General features: G+C 41.4%; 1 protein-coding gene across 3 annotated transcripts; it reads right to left on the bottom strand.

Annotated features, from left to right (window-relative positions):
* Positions 1–183: 183 nt before the first annotated feature.
* Positions 184–26,124, bottom strand: cep164 (centrosomal protein 164). 3 transcript variants are annotated; one of them, XM_088078614.1, is made up of 28 exons: positions 25,949–26,124; positions 25,419–25,502; positions 22,822–22,933; positions 21,984–22,258; positions 21,542–21,706; positions 21,296–21,427; positions 21,113–21,193; positions 20,894–21,007; positions 17,210–18,322; positions 15,588–15,644; positions 15,358–15,494; positions 13,670–14,146; positions 13,445–13,576; positions 12,429–12,624; positions 10,943–11,017; positions 10,648–10,770; positions 10,240–10,383; positions 9,484–9,567; positions 9,329–9,397; positions 8,776–9,035; positions 8,459–8,635; positions 6,161–6,341; positions 5,955–6,062; positions 5,567–5,669; positions 4,722–5,105; positions 4,546–4,618; positions 4,260–4,379; positions 184–1,889 (listed from the first exon to the last, which is right to left on the bottom strand). In XM_088078614.1, exons 2-28 carry the CDS (start codon positions 25,446–25,448, stop codon positions 1,793–1,795), a joined length of 5,019 nt encoding a protein of 1,672 aa, XP_087934740.1. In that variant the 5' UTR covers positions 25,449–25,502; positions 25,949–26,124; the 3' UTR covers positions 184–1,792. The 3 variants fall into 3 exon arrangements, with proteins under 3 accessions (XP_087934740.1, XP_087934739.1, XP_042343329.2); XM_088078613.1 differs by having other exon boundaries at positions 21,984–22,215; XM_042487395.2 differs by lacking the exon at positions 17,210–18,322 and having other exon boundaries at positions 21,984–22,215; positions 25,949–26,122.

Genomic DNA, 26,124 nt, shown 5'->3' with positions numbered 1-26,124 from the left:
TGTGGCGGTGACTGATCTTTAAACCTGACGTCCCGTAATCCACCATCATCTTGATAACTGGAAATCTCAGAGTGTGACGCACATGAGGCTGTTTGTGTGAACATAATGTCATGCAATTATCAGGGTGTGGATATCTGTATCTACACAGACTCACACAAACAATGGACCACACGTACAACAGGGTCACTGCACAAAATAAAATATAAAATTCTATTTATTAAAAATACATCATAGAAAAATACAGTATTTATTTACACAAATATATACTGTATACACAAAATACACTTTGTCTCTCTTCCTGTACATGTATTAAATGGATAGTTCAGTTCAGTGGGGCTGTACAGCGTACTTATCCAAAGTCAGTGTATTACATACAATACATGTCAGTCGGCACAACCCCGTTTTTGGAGAAGCAGGCTGGAGTGCGACATGGCAGCTAAGAAATATATTACTGTGGATGGGTCAGCAACAAAACATTTTAGCCTCCTAAAAGTTCCACCTAAAAAAATCATTCTCAGTTAAGGTTAGTGCTTTATTAGGAGTATTTTTACTGCTTTTCCTTAATGTCAGACAGCGATTTCCAAAAATGAAGCCGTTATATCGCTCCATAAAGAAAAACAGGGATTTAACATTGTGGAACACAGGAGCTGCTGGTCTACCACTGTTTGTAAGTGTTATTGTGTGACTTTGACAAAAGGGGTTCGTTAAGATTCTCCAAAGTCGCACAATGACACAAACTAACTAGCTGGTTGAGTCAGCGGAAGACCAGCAGCCTCTGTGATCAGCGAGATCATAAAATGTTGTTTTTCTCAATGGAGTCTGGTGGCTTTGACAAGAGCAGAGACGAGGAACTGAAGCCGTTTACAGCTTTGCTGTCTGATGGAAGGTAAAGCCGTGAAAATACTGTTAATATAGTGCACATTTAAACAGATTTTTTGGGGGGAGCTTAAATTTGTTTTGCTGCACCCTTTGTTAACTACCCTAAGACACTGACTCCTACAACCCCACTTCAAAAAATCTTAAGCATCCCTTTAAAGTTTCTACTAATCAGTATGTCACTGCTACTGCTGCGGAATAAATAATGAATAAAAAAAAAAGTGGATAGGCTTCACCTTCACATAAACAATGATTTTGGTGTTTGACAGGCTTAAACGACAAAAACAGAGGAAATCGTTTAACAACAGTTATGCACACAAGACACTTACAAAACCAGAGTCATAAATACAAATGTCATGAAATGAAACTTGACCTCTGAGCACCTGCAAAGCACTTCTTTCTTTTAGTGTTTCTTGTGTCCCGGCTGCAGCAGCATGTGAATTCAGATGACGTCTGGGACGTTTTCAGTAAAGCAGGTAAGTACAGTACATAAACCTTCAGATGCTTCTCTGTGATTGTCTTGACTTTCCCATCTGACATCAAAATAAATGTAAGCATTTTTAAAAAAAGTTTTTGGCCCGAATCTGGCATGGAGCTGTAATCTGTAGACGTGATGTCTGTTGTTGCTCATGGCCATATCTAATGTTGGAGGATTAAAGTCCTCAGCCCTCTGTGACACGTTTGCTCCCTGAACTGCTGCGTCCTCTTATCACCTCTTATCTTAGCAGAGGAGGCCGGACTTTCCCTGAAAGCCTCTGCACTGAAAGTTTGCAAAAGTAATGGGTCAAAGAGGACATGGGACGCATACACGAGGCCTCCGTGTGTAACTGTCACAATGCTGACGTGTCACAGCCATGACTGCTCCAAAATCCTCAGCAGCAGGCACAGTGCAACAGGACTGAGGTGTGTCATGTCCTTAGTAATGATAGACTCTGATCTGGTTGTTATCGTCCAGGCCCAGCTGCACCAGGCCGCTCTTGGCTGAAGGGGCCCGATAGCGAGTGAACAGAGGTCTGGAAGGCAGGAGTTAGGGACAACGACATAACTGCGTTCATAAAATAGTCTGACAAGTAATGGTGTGCTTTGGAAAAACACTGCTCCCCAGGTATTTTGACTCAAGTGCTGGAGCTGAATCATTATCAACATTGAAAAAAAACCACATCCACACACTCATATCCAGGCAAAATTAAGGTTTACTGTTTACTATGCAGGCTTTCAGCCAGAGACCTTCGTCAAGGCAGGTGACAACCAGAATCAGCAGCACACGGAGCTGCGAGAACATCACTTGATTAGCTTTGATGAAGAACACTTGTGTCACTGAGTCTTAAGTAGTAGGGAAATTCACATTTGTGCGTCTTAAGGAACTTTTATGTTTGTTAAATTGGGCATTTTCTACCATAAAAAAACAGATGAATTCCATTTTTTGTCTTGCATGTGATAACTATCCTCACTGATTTTTTTTGTCCTGACCTAGGATGTCTAAATTCATTGGTTTTCCAGGTGTTGTGGCAGAGGACACAGTTATCACATGGATGGTTTTATTGTCTAAGAAGAGCCAGGAAAGTCTGTTTGGTAGTGGGCAATATCTTGGCCCAAAAAATAGAGGGAGAGGTAAGTTGATGCCTACACGTTTTAACATGCAGTCTTCATCAGGGCATGTAAAAACAAGTGGCAGCTCACATATATACAAGTCTGATGTCAGGTGCCAGCCAATCAGAGGAGCACTAGATAACTGTCACAGGTGCAATCAATAAAGCTAGTGCTCCTCTGTTTGGCTGGCACCCGAAATCAGCCTCATATATATGTGAGCTGCCACTTTTTACATGCCCTGATGAAGACTGTATGTTGAAATGTATAGGCATCACAGCGTGCCTTGGAATTTTGTGGTTTTGACTTATTTGCAAAACGACAAATCTAACCTCTCCTTCTTTTTTTGGCCATTATAATGCCCACTCCAAAACAGACTCTCTGGCTCCCCTTAGACAAGGAAATTATCCTTGTGGTAACTATGAGCCTTACCACAAAGATAGTGCATGAATGTTCTTACATGAATACATTTTAATAGATTTTATATGTTAGGCTGATGTCTACATAGCATCTATTTATCTTGTTATTTATTGGACTGTAAATATGGTCACTTTTGTAAATATGTCGTGCTTGGTGTTTGACTGTCTCTGTAGTTAAACTGTGTTCATTCTGTAGTCACTTTCCCAAAGACTACAATCCCCTTGATGTCTTGCTACTCAAGACACAGTGATTGACACAAGTGTTCTGGATTAAGGCTAATCAAGTGATATCCTCTCAAAAATAATTTAAAAAACTGATGTCTTCTGCAGATTCCACTTGTCAACTGTTACACCTTGAAGAAAGTCTCTGACCAAAAGCTTGCATTGTGAATATGATTTTTACTCAGATTTGAGTGTGTGGATGCACTTTTTTTTTTACAATGTATAGAAGTCTTTAATAAAATAAAATAAAATAAAATAAAGGAGAGATTCTCCATCCAGTGACTGAGTGACAAATGTACACAGTATACTAACTGCATATTTTCATTCCACGGTATACCTTGAAACTGGTATATCGCTGCAACCCTACAACATGAAAAGGCAACTGGACATATTTAGAGCAACTGTTTGAATTGTCTATTCAGGGCTACTGTAGAGAAACATAACACACAAGTCTTATATTCAGGTGATTAAAACAAATGGAAACATAGTTATGAATATTATATTCCATTTCTGCCAAAAGACACCCCTAAATCCTACACACTAGACCTTTATATCAATATTAATTTGAATGCATCAATGATTCAATAACATAATAATATCACATATATTCTCGTGACATTGGTAAATCTACATAATGTGTACTTTTACTTTATGTACTTTAAGTATAATTGAATGCCTCTACTTTCAGGCTTAAGCACATTTTTTTAATGCCGGACTTTTACAAGTAACTGAGTATTTCTACACTGTGATACTTTTACTTTTACTAAGGTAAATAAGATCTAAGTACTTCTTCCACCACTGCAATAATGTGTTTTAGTAAAAGGTCAAATAAGTCAAAGACGAGTCAAAATACATCAAAAAACACTTTAAGTTAAATAATCAAAATAAAGTGTAAAAAGAGGCTTTCTACTTTTCTAGCTATATAGCAACACACTTCCTTGAATTGCTCAAATGGTGTTAAAAACACACACAAACACGCACAATCCCTGGCCCAGTCACAGCTCTGGGCACACGTGAACATTGCTCAAGGATGATTTGATTAAACGTGCTTATACGAAAACATGAAACTGAGAGAGCAGAAAAATAGCAGATGGATTCAACCCAACACTGATATATATGTGTGTTAGTGTGTGTGGATGTGCGACAGAAGGATACATGCTGGTGTCTTTCTTGCGCATCTCTAGCCACCTCTTGTTGCCATCAATCAGCCCCTGCAGCCGCTGGCCGTCTATCTCCACTGACTTCTGCATGGACCTTAAGCTACGACCATGTTCACTGAAATACGCACAAACACACACACACACACACACACACACACACACACACACACACACACACACACACACACACACACACACACACGTGCGAGTATATTAAGACAACAAGGATGTGTGTTTGTAATCGACAATAACACTTTCATTAAAGGTGTGTTGTAGGTTACCTGGCAGGAATGTATGATGAGTATGCAGAGGTCGTCCCCATGGTGCTGGAGGCGATTGGGTCCATAGCTGCTCCTGGAGAACAGGACAACAGTTCAACAACAATGATTGCAACTCATAAAACCTCCTTATAGCATAATATCCCATTACTGGTGCTTCACTCAGTCTGTTGGCGTACTGGGAAAAATCTGGTTCCATCGGCTGTTGATGAGGTCCTCAGAGGCCCTCAGCTCACTGCTGATGGGGGTGCTGAAGAGAGGGGTGGCTGCGGAGGTGCCTTGGGGCGCCCAGTTCCAGGATGGCTCAGAGAGCCTCACTGGTGGGGCTGAGGGGCTGGGGCCCAGGGTGTGCATCTGCGGCATGACTGGGGCAGAGGTGGCGGAGGTTGGAGCCGGGGTGGAGTGAGGTTGAGACAGAGGCAGAGGGAAGGCTGTGTAGGGTGTAGTGCTCTGTCTCTGAGCCAGTGAACCCAACGCACTCAGCACAGTGTTGAGCTGGCCTGAGATCTGCTGCAGTGACTCTGCTAACTCCTGGACTTTGTCCGGCACTGTGGGATGACGTCCTGACGGGAGAGTGAGTGAGAAACAGAGAGAAAGAGAGGAATTCACCTTAAGTGTATCTGGGAAAATGATCTCATTTATCTATTCATTTCAAACATGTAAAAGAAAATAGAGAAATGATTATACAAACATGCAGAGGGACAAAAATAATATTTTCGGTGAAAACATAATGCAAAAGAAATGGTCAAACACACGATGACTTGGTTAATGTATTCGTAATTAACTGCTTCCTTATTCATTTAAACCTAATCACTAAGTAACTAAACATATATGCACACACTCACATACTCAAAATACGTTATCAACAATTTTACATTATTATTTACAGAAAGAAACGAAAAAAAGAGGAAGATAAACTAGGATTTTTTTTCCTAGTTTATCTTCCTATCTTATGATACGAGGGGAACAGTAATAACAGCAAAGAATAGGACAGTTTTTTCGTAAAACCATGAATATGTGTTACCTGTCACATCTGGTTGGTCCACAGTGCTGCTGAGGTCGGATTCAGTCACATCAAAGGTCACCTTTCTCTCTCCTGCCAGACGAGACATATCGCCAAACAGCGGCTAAACAGAGAGAGCAAAAAGTCAAACCGCAGCTCTGAACAGCTATGATACGGCTGTTTGTACAGTATTCCCTGCCTAAAGGTAACTTGGGTATTTTTCAACCTGCAACATATTTACCTATGGTTTCATGTTCAAATGACTAATGGGAACAACATTTTTTAAAAATTGGTCCAGTATTGAGTACGATGGCTGTAGCCGGCAGCAGCTAGTTTGGTTTAGTATCACGTTGGTAACCAGAATTAAGTAACACTTTGAGTAAGGGTAGATAGGATGTTTCGTGCACACCTCCTCAACTATCGAGCTCTCCAGCTGCTGGAGTTGCTCCTCTTTCCTTCGCAGGAGAGTGTTTCCTCTCTGAACCGTCCGCTGCAGCTCCACCACATTTCTCACCTCCTGACAGAAGAAGAGAAAGTAACCAGCATTTAACACTTGACTTAGATAAACTCCTCTCAGTTATTATTCCACAGGAGGTGGGTCGCACTCTTCACTACCTGCTGGAGGTTTCTAATCATCTCTTCAGTCACTCCTCCTTCCTGATTAGGATCCTGGGAGGAGCTGGTCTGCGCCGCCTGTAGAGCTGCCTGTCTCTCCATCAGCCGGCTGCTTTCTCTCTCCAGAAAGAGTTTGGTTTTTTGGATGGATGCACCATGTGAGGAGATGTAGCGTCGGAACCTGGACTCAAGCAGGGGTTGAGGGGGGAGGTTAAATTCAAACTTGTTATCAACTGTCTGTAAATTAAAATTAAACAAATCCTAAGGCATCCCCCAGGGTTCAGACCTTGGTCCTCTCTTATTTAATCTCAAAATGATCCCCCTTGGTAATGTAGTCTGTCATCATGGTTTCCACTTGAATTTCTATACCAGTGAAGTAAAACTCTACCTCTTCACAAAATCCACTGTCACTGCAACTAACTCCTCCATGACCAACTACTTTGCTGTTATAAATACACGAATAAAAGCAAACATCCTTAAACAAAACTGGGGAACATCTGATATGATTAACATTGTTCCCAAAATTGACAGCTACACTGTGTTATTCAACCACACATCCAGAAGCTTATATATGACAACAACCTTTCTTTTGTACATTATGCAAGTCTCATTACCAAAATTCCCTTTTCAGCTTGAAAATCCATGCTCATCTCTGCCTGTTCTTCTACTTTTGCTGCTGCCGAAACTTTGATCCATAGATCCATACTTTTATCACATCCAGACTCCTCTATTGCAAAAGCATTCTTTATGGTAAATCATCCAGCCCCCTTAACCTCCTCTTATCCACCCTTCCCTACAATAGACTGGTATTTGTCTTTTTTAGGAGGGATAGGGGATATTTAGGGGGAGATAGCAGGTCAACACACAGAAGTGGTATACATCAGCTGAAAGACATGCACTGCATGTCAAGTATTCCTAGTCCTAAATAAGTATTAAACATTGTGTTTTTGTTAGGCGCCGATTCAAACTGTGAAAGTCTGGAGTGTATATGATGGAGGTTTAAGATGGTCATTCCCATGCTCAGTCATGGGTTGATGGGTTACCTGTCATAAGTTGTTGCAGCAGTTTTTGGGTTGATACCATTATTACACAAATTTGTTGCTAAATTAAAGTATTTTTTCCACTAGAGAACTGATAAAAATGGTCCATAATCCCTTAAAAATACCACATTAAGACACAAAGACCTTGAGGAACACCACAGAAAAACCCACAATGTGATTTGGTATAACAAAACTTTTGACATTTGGAGATTCTGTAAGAATTGCATATTTCTGCATTTGAATGGAGAGCTCTTCCATTTTGGAAACTGTTGAGAAATCCCCTTACTAACATAATATATATCTATAAAAACCAAACATCCTCTGAATGCTCAGGATCTTTAATTTGTGACTCTGAAGTTTTATGAGGTTGTGATTATCTTAGAGGTCACAATAGGACATTTCGCACAGTAATGTCTGTTTAAAAGAAATAATTACAATTAAATGTCTACCACTTTCACTCATGAATACAGCTGGAATCCTTGAGTCTCAGCTTTCGATTCATACCTAATTTATGTAATGCCAAGACAGCTATGCAGTAGTACTCAAATACAGTAGGCAAAAACTGCATGGTTTTGACCTCAAACTGTATGGGACTAGCATAAAGTGGGCATGTCTATAAGGAAGTGACTTTTGGGTCTCCGTAAAACCAATTTCTATCTAGATATCTGTAAAATCAGCCAAATCATGTTAGTTGCACATTATTGAACTCCTTTACAAATTGCCCCTGTGGGACAAATAAAGTGTCTTTGAATTTAATATGAATTGAATTGACAGTCTAAAATATGTTTTGTGCCAAAGGATTTCTTAGGTCTTCTGGTTTCATACGATACCATCATTGACTAGCTGTAAAACTCAGTCCGCAACAGCCTAAAGACAGTAATAATGCTGCACACCTGCTCACTCACTCTTATTTCCCTGACCACATCACCTGTCCCACAGTGGATTCAATACAGACTCTTTCTTTACACTAGCAAAGCCCTCAATCAGCCCTCCTAATGCACCACCCTTCTCCACCACCACACTCCCTCCTGCAGCCTCCCCAACATCCAAGACTAAACGCCATACCTTGACAGAGCCTTCTCCGTGTCAACCCCTTCCCTCTGGAACTCTCTAATAAACAATTCTGTCACAGCATTAATCTTGCTATAAACAAGACGTTACTCAAAACTCATCCTTTAAATACATTTGTACCCTACAAATGCAAAATAGCAAATGCAATCACAAATTTATTCTATGTTTTTTGTTTCTCTCTCCTTACTCGTCCATGCTGCTGTGGCTGTCGGGCACAGGGGAGTGTGGCGGGTCTTCCAAGTCTTCTACGTGTAGCGGTGAGTCTCTTCTGTCACTAGAGGGCGCTGTCACCTCTGCCTTCGTTTTATCCTCTTTGGCTTCTGGTATAGGGGAGGCGTTCACTCGATCATCATGTTCCAGCTCACTGATTGGACAATATAAGAAATTTCTTTAAGAATGCAAACAACTTTGCAGAGGAACACTGAAATTCATTGCATTCTCCAATAAAGAAATACATAAGTTGAAACAGAAGGATGTGTGGATGTTCTTTGTAGGAAACTATACCTGACTCTGCGGCTGAGACGGTCGCATCTCTCCTGCAGCAGCACCACCTTGCTCTCCAGTCGCTCCTTGCTCTCCTTGGCCCTCCTGCTGTCTTCTCTGGCTTTGTCTCTCTCCTCCCTAAGCCTTCCCCCCTCCTCCTTGGCCTGACTTCTCTCCTCCCTGGCTCTCTGGATGAGTTCTCTGGCTTGATGTTTCTCCTCTCTCATCCTCTCCAGCTCCTCCTTCAGCTGGTCTCTCTCCTGGAGGAGTCGGGGTAAGGCCTGGACACACACATGGGTGTGGAAAAAGGTGGTTGATACACGGACATGTTGGGGAATACAAGAACTTTAAGGCGTAACTGACAAAGACTGCATCCTAAATTTTCTTTTAGCTGTTTTTGGGCCAATTGAGGGCTTTATATGTAAGGAGAAGGATCGGTGCAGAGCAGCTAAAAGTAGACAAATGTGCTCTCTCCTCTTGGTTCTGGTTAACAGCCGAGCTGCAGAGTTTTGGATCAGCTGAAGTTTCTCAGTGGATTTTTTTCGGTACACCAGTAAAAAGTTCATTACGTTACCTCTATCTGTCTGTCCACTTCCTCCTCTTCCTCCCCAAGCTTTTTTCTCCTTCTTTTTAGATCTGCTGCCTGATAGAAGACAGAAACCATTAGTCCACGTGGTTTAGGTCAGTGTACCAGTGATTAATAGTACATAGAGTATAAGAAAAGACGACCTTGGTTTGCAGCATGGCCTCGTGGCTCTTCAGCTCTTTGGCTCTCAGCTCTATCTGATTTCCCAGATCCTCCAGTTCTGACTCCTAATAGAAGAAACAGAAATATTTAGTATATCATCATAAAAAGTGTTAATCATTTTAGAAAAGGCTTCCCTTTACTTAAGGGATTTTAGTCCATATGCTGGAGATACGGTTAACATTGCAGTGTAAGCAATCGTTTTTTTTTTCTTGTAAATGTGTCCCCTCTCTAAATTCAGAGGTTTTTGCAGGTCCTCGAACGCAGCACAGGCAGAGCTTTCCATGAGTTCTTTTTTTTCCTCAGCAGCAATTTGTAACTTTGTGGGAACGATGACTGATCCACTCAGAGCTGGTGGATGAAACAAATAGCTGCAAGGAGTCAATGAAAACTTTTAGACTCAGCAGAATCAATTTTTATTTCAATAATTTCCCTTTCAGCGTGCATGACATTCTGCTGCTCCATCTGTGCCCAGAGTATGCTCTGTGCTCCAAGAGTGTGATACAATGATTAAGTGAATAGTATATATGTTTGAACAGCCCAGCTCCAAAAAAAAAATCTATTTGTGTTTGCATAAATGAATGTGTGTAAAAGCATTCATTTAAAATCTAACAAACAGTGAAACCAGGTGAAAAGGAAGACCAGCTATATGAGCTATTTGTTACAGTCCTCAAAAAGCAATGTAATGTCACCACAAGCGCAGAACTGCACCATTAGTAAATGTGTGTGTCTGGTGTCACCTTGCGCGAGTGTGTCAGCTGTGTCTTCTGAATCTGTGTGTTGAGCTGCAAACGCAGTTTCTCCAGTTGGACGGCATGCGAGGCCTGGAGATGCTCTCTTTCCTCATGCAGAGTAGAAAGTAAGCGTGCCCTCTGCGCAGTCTCCTATGACACACACACACACACACACACACACACACACACACACACACACACACACACACACACACACACACAATTTTGTAAATGTCATAAAGAAAAACAAAGTTTAGATCTTTCTTGCATCCTGCTGGAAATATAATAATGGAAAACAAATTTTAACATATTCGGCTGTTCCCACTAATGCAAGTACAGGGTGGGAGCATGTAGGTAAATGTTAAATGTAAATATTACTTGACACACTGACTAATCAAAACTAAACACACTAACCTCATCCAGGTATTTCTCTCTGATGCTGTTCATCTCTCTCCGGTGGTCCTCCCTCAGCTGCTCCAGCTTCCTCTCATGATCACGCTGCACTTCCTCCCGCACTTCCTGAAGAACATCAGCCAGCTGAGAGCGGAAACAGTGAAAGTCAGTTTACAACAAGTAAAATTATATATATATATATACATATATATATAATATAATCCATATTATAAAATCTAATTGAAGAAAAGAAATACACATGATGATGATGATGCAACTCTGTACACAATCTGTGGCTTTGTGTGTGTCCTCTAACCTCTCGGTGGTACTCTGCCAGTTGCTGTTCGGGTCGTGGACTCATGAGGTCCCTCCTACGCTCTGTGAATTTAACCTTTACACAAACAAGACAGTGCAAACACAGAGAGAGACACATATGAACAAATCATTACTCTGTGTCACTCAAAACATGTGGGTAAAACACTTGATAGCGCCATCATTACCAAGAATTCTTGTTGTCTGTGGACAACAACTGACAGGAAATAACCTAAAATGGAACTGTATTTAAGAGATGGACCGAAGCGTGATTCACTAAAATTTGTGTAAAATTACATGAAGCCACATGCGTAGCTGGCCTCAGGCTGTGTTTTACATATGAAAAGTGGGTTCCAGGCCAATAAGATAAAAAAGATCAATAAATGAAATACACACATAGTTTCTAGTTTATTTACTATATAAATATAGAAATATAGCCTATAAATACTGCACACTGAGTGGTAAAATAGCACAGGAATGTTACACAGTATGTGTATATATACATATATGTATATGGGTGCTGGAGGCAAAGACAGCAGCAGCATCACATCATGTTATGCTTTCTTATTAAAAAGTCTGACTGCTGTTGGAATGAAGGATCTTCAGCAGCAATCTGTTTTTGCACTGTGGGTGTTTCAGTTTGTTATTGAAAAAGCTGAATAAGCCCCCCACAGTCTTTAAAGGGGGTGAGAGGTGTTGTCAATGACTGATGTCAGCTTGCCTAACATCCTCCTTTGCCAATATGCCAACCTGCCAACATCACATCGGTCAAAAACCCCATGAGTCACTTGTTTTTCACTGCAGATTGCTAAATATCAGGGACAATATTTGAAGTTTGACTTTCAAACACATGCTTGTCAAGCTTGTCTTTTTTTGTTTATCTCTGTTGTTCGTGGAAATTGTGTTCAGCTTTAGCTTGTTTGGAATGACCCTCATTAATCGAGTAAATAGTCTCAAGGCAATTAAGCCAGGTGCAATGACAAAAGTTTACTGTGCAGCATTTACCTATAAAATAATGTATAGACTATATATTATCACTCTCAATCGTCTTTTGTGACCCACTAGAGGTGTGTTGAGGTGTATTTTTTCTGCAGAGACTCTGCCCTCTGCCTGTATTTTCTTATCTTTGTATTATTGAACTTTCTTTAAAGAATTACCCATAAATCTACCTTCTACCTTCTTCTTCTTCTTCCTTTACCTTCCTGTGTTTGAGACATTTATGGACATGTAACCCCACAGCACTCAGGTGAGGTTGGGGCTTTATAAAAAGGTACCAACCAAATCTCAGACTGAAAGCAGCAGGCAAATAAAATGAGGCTAAATACCAAACGAGAGTTAATCTAGGGTTGGCTTTTACTGTCACTTTCCGCGGCAAATGTGTTCACAAACAGAGACAGACAGTCCTGCATAGTGTACCATTAAACACTAATGAAAGAATGTTGTAATCTGACACTAGCTAGAACAACAAACAGACAAGCGTCCTCTGTCACCTCGTGTTTCAGGGAGTTCAGCTTCTCCTCCCTCTCCCCCTGGAGTCTCCTCTTCTCCGCTTGCAGCTCCTCCTCTGACTCAGCCCTCAGACGTTCACTGTCCTGTCTCTTCTGGGCCTCCAGTCTGTTGCACTCTGCTACTCTCTCTTCTTCTAGAGTGATGCGAAACTCCTTCAGCAAGAGTTCGCTCTCCTCCCTGAGCACACAGGGTTACACACATCAAGGTCACTTTGGGAGTTTATTATTATTATTATTATTATTATTATTATTTTAATTTATTTAATCAGCCCCTCCCCCACCCCCAAATATTAAATAATTAACTATAAATAAATAAACAAAATAATAATAATAACATTATTATTATTATTATTATTATTGTTGTATTAAAAAACTGTTGGATGAGTCTAATAAAACACTAAAGAAAATTGTGTGTTTTCTTATTGTTTCTTATTAATAATAATAATTATTATTATGTCACAATTAGATACCTTTATAGCATTTAGGTCATAGTAACATAAGCCACAAAAGCTAGAAAAGAAATCTAAAGGATGGCTATAAGCTATTACAGTTTTCAGGTGATTTGCCTAACTTGTAGATTTGTGATATACCAGTTTTCTTGGTGGTCATCTTTTCAAATTTTGAAACTTTTCCAGACACTTGACAAGATGATGACTGATGATTGCTACAGGCAAGTTTAAATGTCCTTGTCTGAGAATATCTGCAAATAATTACTGTTGATGCATAATGAATAATGTCGGATTATGATTTCCTAATTTATGGGCTTCATTTGCAAGGTTCATATTCTATAAAGCAGGATTCCCGGATGTTTTTTAATGATAAAATGTATAATAACCAAATAACAAGTGGTAATATGCACTCATCAGGTCATCAATCACCCATCTAGTTATACTTTGTGAACAAGATCTTGATATTGAAAGTCTGCAGATTTAGCCTCGCTGTGAGAACCGCTGATCTGGTGCACATCTGTTTGATGTGTTCATGTGTCGGTGTGTGACCTGAGTTTATGTTGCTGTCTGTCCCTATCCCCCATGGTAGACTCTCTGAGCTCCTCCAGCATCCTCTCAGACTCCTCATTCAGCCTGGCCTCCTCCTCTCTCCTCTTAGACAGGAGATGCTGTCGCAGAGCACTGGGGAGACACACAAACACATGCATAGTATGCTTAAGCACACTGTACATGTGTTAAGACAGTAAAAATTGGTGTTATTCTTTCCATGCCTACCTCAGTCTTTCCTCACTTTCCTCCTTAAGCTTCCTCTCCTCCTCCTCCTCTTCTCTCCTCAACTCCTCCTGGAGGAGACTCATTCTCTTCTCCTTCTCCTTTAACATATGCTCTCTCTCCTCCTCCATCTTCTGATCATCCTCCCTCCTCCTCTCCTCCTCTTTCTCCCTCTCTTTCTTCTCTCTGTCTTTACGAATTCGCCAGCTTGACTCTTCCTCTAGGGGGCACTCTTGTTTTTTTAAGGGAGGTTCAGCATCGTCGCGTTGGGTCTTGGAGGTACGGACCAGCCGACCTCTGGAGGTCTCAGGCCTTTGTAGCCCCAGAGACGTGCCGAGGTTCTCTATTTTCGGATGGAGTTCGACACCTTGCTCTAAGTGGGACGGACTTAAGAGAGAGGGCGGTGGGCTGGACTGGTGGAGGACGAGTCGTTCAACTTTCGGAGCCTCAGGGTTGTTTTTGCCAACAGCCTGCACATGCCTGAAGAGGAAGAAAGATGTCATACTGATACCAAAGAGAAAAAAGAAGGCTGCAAATAAAAAAGACTGCACACAACTTTCAGTGTTATTTCATAAATGGAAGTTGTGTACATTTCCTGAATGTTCTCGCCCTTCTTTTGACACAGTAGCTGCATGTGTCAGCAAGTTACATTTTATAGTTGGATCTTTTGTCTGCCCAGACTCACATGTAGCGATGGCAATAGATAATGCTCCAAATATGGATGTTGCTGCCAATAATCTACATATTCTAAAACATGGATGCTTCACACACCCCCGGCAGCACAAATGATGTAAACAATTAGTCCAGTTTCAAGGTGGACACAAATTAGAGTCACCAATTCAGCATCAGCATCAAATGCGTCCTGTCCTGTTCCTGAGATGTAAGACTGAGTAATGGCCAGATTAGTGTATTCGAAGAATCATGTGATGTCATAGTGAAGTTGACCTTTGACCTTTTTTATATAAAATGTCATCAATTTATCCTACCAAACATTTGTGTGAGGTTTCTGTCAAAACTGGCCTATGAATTCTTGAGTTATGGCCAGAAACGTGTTATGTCACGTTGAAATTGAACTTTAACCACCAAAATCCAATCACTTCATTACTGAGTCCAGGTAGATGTTTGTGCCAAATTTGAAGAAATTCCCTCAAGGCATTCTTGAGATATCATATTCACAAGAAAGAGATGACGGAGAGGTCACGTTGACCTTGACCTTTGACCAACAAATCTAAGCAGCTCATTGCTGAGTCCGAGGGGGTGTTGGTGAGATATCCTGTTCACAAGAAGTTAATTCTGTCATTGCCTTCTTGAGATACTGCATTCACAAGAATGGGATGGACATAAGGTCACAGTGAACCTCAACTCTGACCCCCAAAACCTAATGAATCATACTTGAGTCCAGGTAGACATTTGAGCTAAATTTGAGATATCTTGAGATTGCGTTTAAGAGAATGGCACGGTCAAACCCAGAAACACAATGCCTCTGGCCAAGGCACAGAGTCCTAATAAATCAGCTGAAATAGTCAGGAAATGTGGGAACAAATGGATAAACAAAGTCTCTGAAATTAACTTCCAATTCCTGGTGAGATGCCATTCAAGACCTATTCAAACACACTTTTTTGAGAGATGATGCAGCTTAGTCTGAGCATGGAAAGCTGTTTTCAAGGAACAATATCTAAACAGCAACAAACCTCTTGGAGGCCTCTGCCTTCTTTGTTTTTGCCTCCCCTTCATTCTCCTCTTCCTCTTTTGTGTCCTCATTGTCTTCTCTCTCCAGTGGACTGACAGTGCTGGACAGGTCGTCGATATCAAGAACCCTCTCCGAAAGCTTTGGCATTCAAAACCAGAACCATCACATGACAAGTTGACAGTAAAAGTTGAACAAAAAACAAATAGGTGTCATGTTGCCTTATCAGAATACCTTGACATCTATAGAGGATGAGGCCTCCTCGAGTATGTTCTCACTGGCCTCAGACTCCTGCGATAACACATGCACAAACACAGTCAATGACAGGCTGACAAATCAACACATGCAAACAAAAATCAGATGCCAAACTAAATATCGTGGCATGCTGTCTCTTCCTAAGACAAACACACAGCAAAATGCAAAAAGCAGAGCGTACATGCAAACACAAAGTCAGCGAGGTGGCAGCCATACTGGAAAACCAGACAGCCAAGCAAACTGCAACTGAAGCAAGCAGACTCTGAGGGAGGTGATGGCGGGAGATGAGAGTCCTCACAATCAACCGCAAATCTAAAGGCAGACCGACTTACAAAAGCCTGCACTGTCAGTCAGGGTTCCCACATATTTTAATGGAACAAAATGTAAAAACTTTTCCATGAGTTTTCAAGGATCCATAATAAAACTTCCATTTTGGGAAAGCACATTTGCCAGCCTGGTTCTGGTACTTTTCTACACAAACAGGAGAATTTTGCTTTCAATAACAAACGCCGCCAGACTACACCAGATACAAGTAACCTGTCTGAAAGGTTGAGACTGGGCCGGTATGAGTCATGGAGAACAAGAACTGTGCCAGTTTTCCTTTTTGGATCAAGCAGCAAATAGTTTACTTTTACTGACAGCCTTACTTGACATCACACATGATTCAAGGTGACTATTGCGCATCACAATGTTGATGCTGAAACGATGTATCGTGCTGCCCTGAATCAACACATACTGGAGCTACATAATGTCAACCGCTAACTTACAAAAACTAAACTTGCTGCTATGTTACATTACATGGAAAGTTATCCTCAGAAGATTTCTGTAACTATTAATTCAATTACAGATGACAAAATTTCCATTTCCATGACTTAAAACATTAAATTAGTTTTTACTAAGGCTGTCGAAGGAATCATTCTTTTTTAAATGCCAATTAATCACAGAATTTCAATAGTTAATCGCACTTAATTAAGTAATTACTTTTTAATTTCCATTATTTTGCATTTTAAATTCTGAAGTATATATTGACATGGTAAAACAATCAAATCATTAGGTAAAGGAGCCAAATCATTAGGAATCAAACGATAGCAACAAACTGCATGGAACTAGCATAAAGTGGTCGTGTCTGTAAGGGGGAGACTCACAGGGACCCACAGAACCCATTTTCATTCAGATATCTGGAGGTCAGAGGTCAAGGGACCCCTGTGAAATGGCCATGCCGTTTATCCATTCAAACATTGAGCCTTACTTTAGCATGACCCTACCCACAACCCTAATTTTTACTGATTCAATATGTTTTCAAGGACTGGAAAATGAGATTGTGCAATTCTATGACTTTTCCAGGTTTTCCATGTCCGTGGGAACCCTGGTGAATGGGGAAAAAAGGATCAGAACTTTCCAATCCAGTCCTCAGGGGCTCAAATGGACTCTCAAATTCCAATGTGCCTGTGACATTCAGGCTTGGAGCCCCTAAGGCAGTGGAGTTGGATTCTGGGAGCTACATGCACCTGCTTCCAGAGGTCAGGCAGGACCAGGGTTGGGGTTGGGTAGTGATGTAGAAGAGGAGCGTGAGCACGCACGGTGGCAACACCGAACCCTACCTCTGCAGGAAGGGGGCTTTTTTTTGCAACATTCTTCGTCTTGCCGGCAAGAGTTTTTCTCTTTTGGTCAAGCGTTTTAACGTCACTCAGCACCGTCGTCTTGCTTAGCTCGCCTGGTTGGATTTGAGCCGTTCCAATCTCAAAAACCTCGACAGCTTCCTCCTCACTCTCCGTTGCAGTTTCCAGCTTTCGGGCATCTGATTCGTCATCTACCTCCAGCCCCTCCCCCTCCGTTTCTCCTCCTTCACTCTGTACACATCTCTCCAAAACCTCCTCATCACTCTCTGTTAGTTTCCTCTGGCTCAGGGAGCATCTCTCCAAAGCCTCATCATTCTCATCCTCCTCCTCCTCCTTGTCTTGCTCTCTTTTGCTATTTACCTCCTCTTCCTCACTCTCATTTTGCATGTCTTTATTATCTACGCTTCCCTCGAACTCATCCCTCTCTTTGTAATGTGTGTCCTCCTTGTCCTCACTTCCTCCATCTTGATCCACAACTTCATTGCTGCCTTCTTCAAATTCGTCTTTTTCTTCCTCTATCATCTCTTCCTGAACTTCTTCTTTCTCCTCTGTTAAACTCTCCACTGCCTCATCACTCTCCACATTCTCCTCTCTGTCTTTGCTTTCACCCTGCTGGCTTTTAAAGCAACTTTCTGCATCGCTGCTCTCCTGTTTCTCACTGTGTTTGCTGTTTTCTGACACTCCACTCTTCCTTTCATCAAGCTCTTCATCACCGCCTTCACAGCATTCCTCCTCTACCTCGTCGCTCTCTGCCTCCTCCTCTTGTTTCTTGCTTTCTATCGACTCTTTACTTTCTCTCGGCTCGCCCTCTATCTCATCCCCTTCTTCTCTGCGTTTTCTCCCATCTGCTTCCTCATCCAGTGCCTCTCGATCTTCCAGCTTTTCTTTCTCCCCCCTCCCTCCCTCCTCTGCTTCCCCTCCATCTTCATCCTCTCCCTTCTCTCTCTCAACGTCCTCACATTCCTCATGCTCCTCCTCCACCACCTCATCTAACTCCTCCACTACCTCCTGTTCAACACTAGCCCCCTCCTCACTGATGTGGTTTCTGCTGCCCGCCAGTGAGGACAGGCGGAGGTGGCGGCCTCTCAGGGAGTCCTTGGTGGAGGGGAAGAGGACGAACAGTCCATCCATCCCAAACAGAGGCACAAAGGAAGGCGTGCAGAGACACACGGGAGAGAAAGGACGGAGGAGGGCAGGTGAGGGGAGGAGGCAGACAGAAAGATTGTGACCCCCACTGAAATACAGTGGTGGTGGGGGGGGTCATGGTCTGGACACAAGTACATGCAAAACCACAAACCGTGCATTTTGCAGGGACAATAATTATGTAAGACAACCAACGCACAAGAAACAAATGAGGCAAACGAACAAATTAATACATATGCATGCAATCAGAGAAAAAAAAAAAAACATTTTCTTGTTCTGGGATTCTTTCACATTAAAGTACACGCACACACACACACACACAAACGCAGAATTAGGTTTGTTGGATAACTGCGTTTTCCTTGTTTCAGTGTTTCTCCTCTAAGAAAAGCCATAATGTGTAGAAGAAATCACTGAGTCAATAAAAGTAGTTTGGCTAAATCATTGGGACGTTGTGTAATTTTGGATCAAATAAATGCATTACCAACTTTAATAAGTTATTGTTATTGTATTATGTTACTGTAAAAGAATTCTCAGAATCTGAAGGCAGTAGCTGGGAGTGCTGGTTTGTCCCAATGTGGATAAATACATAAATTAAAGGGAAATTATAGCGTTCGTTGTTTTGATGGTGATGACACATAATCGTGATATATAATTTCACACAGCAAAGCAGTAACAGTGACAGTAGGAAGACAGCAGGACAAAGAGGAAGACACAATGACAGCCGTGCCCATAGGACAGATCCCAGCAGCACAGCAGCTACACAAACACATCCCGGGTCACAGTGCAAAGGTGACAGGTTTTAAGGTCAAAGAGGTCGCACGAGACAAAGAGAAGCAATAACAGATAGTTTAGACACATGTTACATGAGACAACAAGAAGAGCCCACAATGGTAGTGATACACACTGTGAAACAACAATGCCTGCTACAAACTTCAAAATACATATAAGCATCTATATCTAACATTATTAAGTTCTCGTCATTAACTTATTAAACAAATATTAAAAATACAATTCTAAGTAATCAATGGCTGTATTTTTTACCAGAGGGGAAAGAAAATGAAGACCCCATTTTTTGCAATGAACTCAGGAGCAAAGATCCATCACAATTTTGTGATGGTCAATGATTATGATTATACTTTGGGACTGTAACCGAGGTCCCAGATTCAAGTACAGCCTATTAAATGTCGAGATAAAATGTAGCATCTTATATACCTGTTCATTCTCATGGATGATTGTGCTTCAAAATGATCGTCAACTCAACCCTGCTTCAATCAAGTGAGCACTTGTCAGTCACGGTGAAAAAATACTATGGCCATTCAAAGAGTGCAGAACACACAGTGGTGAACCCAGAAATGTTTTCATAGGGGTGGCCAAATGAGGCCAATGAAAATCTGTGGATGTCTCATAACTTAAATTTGGGAATCGCACACTGAAATTCTTTGATTTCTTATTTTACAGTTAATATTACTTATTCTCTGGTGTACATACTTGTACTAATACATTCAATATTTTGCGGCCCACAAAAATCTTGTTTAACGTGTTATACATTTGTATGCGCTTGGTGAGTCATTGTTCTTTAAAAAGACAGCATGTTCTTTTCCTTAAAATTACACATATGCAACTTTGGTTTGAAGGAGCAGAGTGATTGTGAAGAAAAAAACATCTACTGGGAACAAGCCCCTGAAAATTAAGGGGAGACTCATGGGTACCCATAGAAGCCATTTTCATTCAAATATCTTCATGAGAGAGTTCAAGTGACCGCTTTAAAAATGGCGTTTGCCAATTATTCCCTTGTCAAATTTTAGACAAACTTTGAAGCATTATTTAGCCACCTTCCCACCAAGTTATGGTGTTAGGGTTGGTACAAGTGGACGCCTTAGGGCCCGTAAACCTTTCTTTATTTTTGGCGCCCTCAAATCCATTGTTTTTGATGTAGAGGCATAGAAGTCGCACTTAAAAGTGAGAGCAATACTGCTGTGACACACAAGAGTTACAGGGCGCCTGTTTTTCATGCTGTGATGTGTGCGCCTTGAGATAAACAGAGGCATTTTATATCATTAAAATTATTAATATTTTAAGGCCAAATACACAATAAAGACACAACACCTGGAAGGAGATGAGCTCTGCACTCGGGATTTCTGGTTAATAGGCCATGATTTAGTGTTGGCTTTGCTTGCTTAGCAATCTAAGACGCAACCTGCCTCCACACTCTTAAAAGTTGGCACAGAGTAGGAACAAAAGTGGCACCCTGTACCCAAAACGCACTTTCCAGACGGGTAAAGCTGAGGCATGTCCTGTCATTAGGTTGTCTAGTTTCACAAAATACAATTGCCATCATGCTAGCTTAAAAAATAAGCATGCCCCAGCCTTAAAAAGAAGTATCTGCCATTATTTTTACCCAGGACGGCTAGCGATTGTATTAAGGGGATGTCACTTGATACATTGGTGTTGCATACAGAACACAGAAATGGCAGAGCAAGCAAGAAAGAAAAAAGCTCGGAGCCACTTTGTGAGTGTTTTTACCTGTTGGGATGGTGGTTCGGGGCTGTGGTCTGTAGGCCCCGTGGACAGGGCCAAGTCCTGCAACTCTGGCTCTGTCCTCTCCTCAGCTGGAGCTCCACCACTAATATCACTGTCCTAGAGTGCGCACACACAAACCAATCATTAAGAAAATAACATATTCATGCCTAAAAAGCACTGTGCTCCACTGGAATTAACATGAAAATCTATGATTCTGTGTACCTCATACTGTAGGCCTCCTCCGAGGGCATCCAGGTCCAGATGAAGGTTTTTCAACAACCTGTCTGAACCACGAGGACTTGGCTGAAAAAGTGACAAAGCCTGGTTTGATTGGGACATAAAGTATACATGTAAGGCTAAACCAACTGCTTTCATCATCTTGCACTTATCTTTCGGTTGTACTACCTCGTTTTCTGAGATTTTCTCATCATCATCATCATCATCATCATCATCATCACCAAAGCTGGGCAGAGTGAGAGACACCCTCTCCTCCTGCCTGTTGCCTAAAACACTGGATGCGCCACTGCTCCGAGGGCCCTGACAGACAAAGAAATTAAAAATACTGAACTGTATAGTGAAATGGTTTAAGTGAGACTACAAAAAAATGCAAAAACGTATCATATAGACCTTCATATACTATTTGGATCTTACCCCAAGGGATGTCTTAAGGGGCTCCAGTCCCCCAGAGCTGCCAAGGGACCGCCGGAGAGCAGGCGCAGAACCAGGCAGAGGGCCCGGGCCAGGGGCATCCAGGCCTCTTAAAGGAGCCAGGCTTCCCAGCGGGGATGGTAGGGGTCCCAGGGCTGAACTCAGTGCCTGTAGGAAAAACAGACACAGAAAACAAGTGAGCACAGACACCAAACATCAGAAACGGTTCCATCATTCATTACACTGAGAATCCCCACCACTGTAGTTGATTAAAGACGTCAAGATCCCCTTGTTCTCTGATTAGAAATGATTAAACAATATATTTGCTAGTGTTTTGCACAGTGTACATCATAACAGAAAAAAATAGCAAAGCCAATCCAGTCCAAGCATTTCTTCCACCAAAAACACAAGATTAAAACTTTGGAAAAATATAACAACCACTCACTCCAGGAGTCTTGAGTGGCTCCTTCTTCTTTTTTTCTTTCTTCTCCTTCTTTTCTTTCTTCTTCTTCTTGTCCTTGTCCTTCTTTGCCCCTGTGCCTCCTGCAGCAGCCGTGAGCTGGGCATGCTCACGCTCCTGGGCCACCATGCGGCGGTAGTGCTCGTCGCAGGGGTGATCCCAGGTGGACTGGCCCGAGGAGAAGTTGAAATAGTAGATGTCGCCCGTCACATCCTGGCTGTGGGGGATGAGGTGGGAGAGGAGGGGGGTCACTTCGGCACCTCCAAAATGGCCCAGGAGGGGGGTGGAGAGATGATGGGTAGGTGAACGGAGAGATGTCACCTGAGACTGCACCAAATGAACTATATAATTCTACACATCCCCAGATGGGATGGGGTTTAAAGCATTTAAAGAATTAAAGCTCCTTACATTCACTTTCTGTAGTATCTACTTTGTACTATTTTTTAATTAAGTTAATAATTATTAGTTTATAAGCATTAAATAAATTTTATTAAAAGCTTACAACAAATTAAAAAAAACTATATCTGACAAATTATTCCTTCATTTTACCAGCCTCTTGGTCTACATGAGAACACACAGACGAGAAATGGTGGATGTGACTTCATTTTCTGGAGCAGCAGTGGCTAAAATATGAAAGAAACTAGAATTGCTGCCTTGCGTTTGAATGCGTCTGCACGCCAGTCAAGTTGCACATACAGTTTACATCCCCATCTGTGAAAACATGAATGTTTCACACACATTTCTCCCCTAGTAGCACAGAAAATTGATACAATGAGCTCAGTTTCAAGGTGGGCACCCAAAATTAGCGTCCTCCCTTACTTACCAAGGCTTCCACTCGGGAGGCAGAGGGGCAACGATGCCTTCCCTGGCCAGCCACAGGAGCTCCGGCTCACGGTCGGGATCAATGCCAATCTCTCTTGCGTACTCTTGGATCTCTGGTAGGTAAAAAGAGTGAGGTAAGACAAATGTGTCTAGATGTTTAAACAACTCATTAATGCAAAATGAGCCCCACTTAAACAAAATTTGACATGACAGAATGATATTTTTTTTAGGATGGGCTTAAAACTCAATATACTTATATATTGATAAGTAAGTAGTGTAAATAAAATTACATTAACACTGTAGATTTTCTATATTGCTGCTGTCAGGAAGGATCCTTACTATTTGTCATGAATTATCAACATACCAGTGAAAGCCAATCAAGCTGTGGATTTCACACCACCAATGAGAGGATAGTACATATTAGCTGTGGTATAATAATTAAGCACAGTGGGTCATGTCCATAAGGATAGTTTGGATTATTTTGAAGTGGGGCTGTATGAGATACTTATCCATAGTCAGTGTATTACATACAGCTTGTCGGCATACCCCCAGTTTGGAGACGCAATAAGAAATGTACTGCTGTGTGTGGGGGGGGATCAGCAACAAAACATACTTTAGCCACCCGAAAAAAAATCCACCTAAAAAATTCTATTAGTTTATATGTATGCCATATTGGCAATATTTTCACTGCTTTACCTTGCCTCGGACAGCTAGTTCTGACAGGGAAGCCATTGATGGCTTTAGTCCCTTACCTATGCTCTCATCAAAGCCACCAGACTCCTTTGACAAATACAGTAATCTTAGCTCGCTGTATACAGTAGCTGCTGGTCTACTGTAGTTTTAATCAGTTATGGCGCGCTTCCACGACCAGTTCGGTCTAGTTCAGTTCAGTTTGGTACCTCTGTTTTGTGTTTCCACTGTGAAAATTTGTAGATGGTATCTTTAGTACCTTTGGAACTGTCCCCAATTTCCATCACCCCCCTGCTGGGGTACCTGGCACACAGATCCAGCACTAAAAGGTGGAACTAGTAACACTGCATGCCGTTCACTGGTCAGTAGATTATCAAAGCTTTATGCTCAAGGGTGAGATGTGGCTGATTTAACCACCATGACAAGTTTTTAAAAACCATGGCAATAAAAAAGGAGAATGTTTTGCAGCCTCTAGCAGCAGCTTGAGACAGTAAATAAAAATAAAAATAATAATAATAATAATTAATTCATTAGGCTGACTGTCAGCAAATTTTAAGATGGAATGTTTACTTGTAATGTTATTCAATGCATGAGATGATTACACGAATCCATCAACACACCTTAATTTTCAACATGACAACAACTCCACTCTGTCTTTTTTTGTTGTCTCTCTTGGATGACATACACTTTTAGTAATCAGTGGATCTTCAAGCATATATATGTATATATGTGTGTGTGTGTATATATATATATATATATATATACACACATAAATTAATAGCAACAAGAGTATGTGAACTACATATATTCTAATCCTCTCTTTGAGAAAAATTAAGGTGGACATTCATATTGTGCTCCAGCAGCACTAAACCCTTGCTCTTGCCTGACGAGGAGTCAGTACACAAACCCACTATTTCGAAATATCCCATAGAGAGATTTTCACACTCCAGCCTGCCCTTTTTTATTTGAAAATGTCATTGTTCAGCCCCCTTCTGTGGACAATAAATGGGGTACAGACTTGCCTCTGTATCACTGGTCAACAAGGAAATACAGCAAGTGCTGCTGAATGGAGCAGCGAGTGACAACAACCCTGTTCACACGTAGGAGAACTATCTGAGGTGGAAACACATCCAGGACTAGGTACCTGTTTATGGGTGCTTCAAAAGGTACTAAACTGAAAGCTTTTGATGAAAACGTGGCTTTAGTTGGTATGTGTTATTGTTCAACTTTGGTGAATCTGACCCAATCATTTTAAACACCAAAGTCAAACAATACCACAAACAAAACAAAATAAATGAAAGAGAAAATAACTGTTCAAGGCAGCACCTGTGTTCAGCATTCTTAAGTCACTGTTTTTCTCTATGGAGTCTGGCTTTGAAAATAACTTTTTCTAGCTGGAGACACATACAAAGCATCTCATTCACAGCTGGGGGTTGCATTAACACAGTGATGTCAAATGATACCTTTGTCCTGTCCTGGAGCCGGAGTGTGATATCAGATTGTCATCACTCTTTTCCTGCTATCCATTGTTGATCGCTGTCTACAACAAAGTAAATTCAAACAAGTTTCCTCTCCACAGTGTTGCAGAAGATTTTAAATATTATTTAATCTAGTGTGAAAACAATCTCATTGTCGCATATACTCACACTGATATTGATTTGTTTTAGGTGATTCTTTTTTTAGATTGCTTAAATACATGTTGTTGCCGCCCCCACCCACAGCAGTACATTGCCTATCTTTATGTCAGACTCCAGCCTTCTTCTCCAAACTGGGGGGCGTGCTGATTGACATCTACTGTGTGTAATTGATTGTCAATGATTAAGAACCCCACGCAACCCCACTTTAAATAATCTGAACCATCCCTTTAATAGCAGCCATACCAGGATTTTTACCCTCACCACTGTGTACCTTGTTCAGAGGGTATATAGCTTTCATCATAGTCCTCTTCTAGGATCAGCTGGTCTCCTATCAGAGCAGCTGCAGTCATGGTTACTGCAAGGAAATGCAAAACAATGACAATGGGGAGATATGCTGTGCAATACACAGTGGCAGACAGCTCCACAAGGTTACTATATTATGTAAAAGAAGTCCTGCTTTCGGACATTAAACTCTTTGCACCATCACATTATATCAGCTAATAAGATTAAAACATTGCACCAACTTCTTGAATCTAGCTTGATTGTTTGACAAAGAAAGGCGAAGGGGCGTATTGAAAAGTTGAGATAAACAGTTAAGCCACATTATGAGCTCGATCAGCATAGAAATATCTGCATGATATCGTTGTAAGGTTAGAAAAATACGTGGGACAGCTCAGAAAAAGGCGCTAAGCTATTTAAGCTAGCATCTCGGCTAACTGCTAGCTAGCTGGGCACAAACGAGCTACTTAGCTTAGCCGGCTAAGTAGTTGGAGAATAGCTTATTCGTGGTAAATTATTTACCTTTTAGACTTTTAACCGTTTTCTCATTACCTCTGCGGCAATACCGATAAGTTGTCAGTTGTTTGACACAGACATGGTGGGCGCAGAGGGGAGAAAGATGAGAAAGTTACAGCGCTAACGACATCTCCAAGGACGCTTCCCTGGCTTCCTGTTGACGATGGAAACGGCTGTGACTG

This window comes from Plectropomus leopardus, chromosome 6, assembly GCF_026936395.1.
Source record: "Plectropomus leopardus strain MGB_pleo_1.0 chromosome 6, ASM2693639v1, whole genome shotgun sequence".
Classification (NCBI taxonomy): domain Eukaryota; kingdom Metazoa; phylum Chordata; class Actinopteri; order Perciformes; family Serranidae; genus Plectropomus; species Plectropomus leopardus.
Note: the sequence above shows the minus strand (reverse complement) of the source record. Positions and strands in the feature narration are given on the sequence as shown.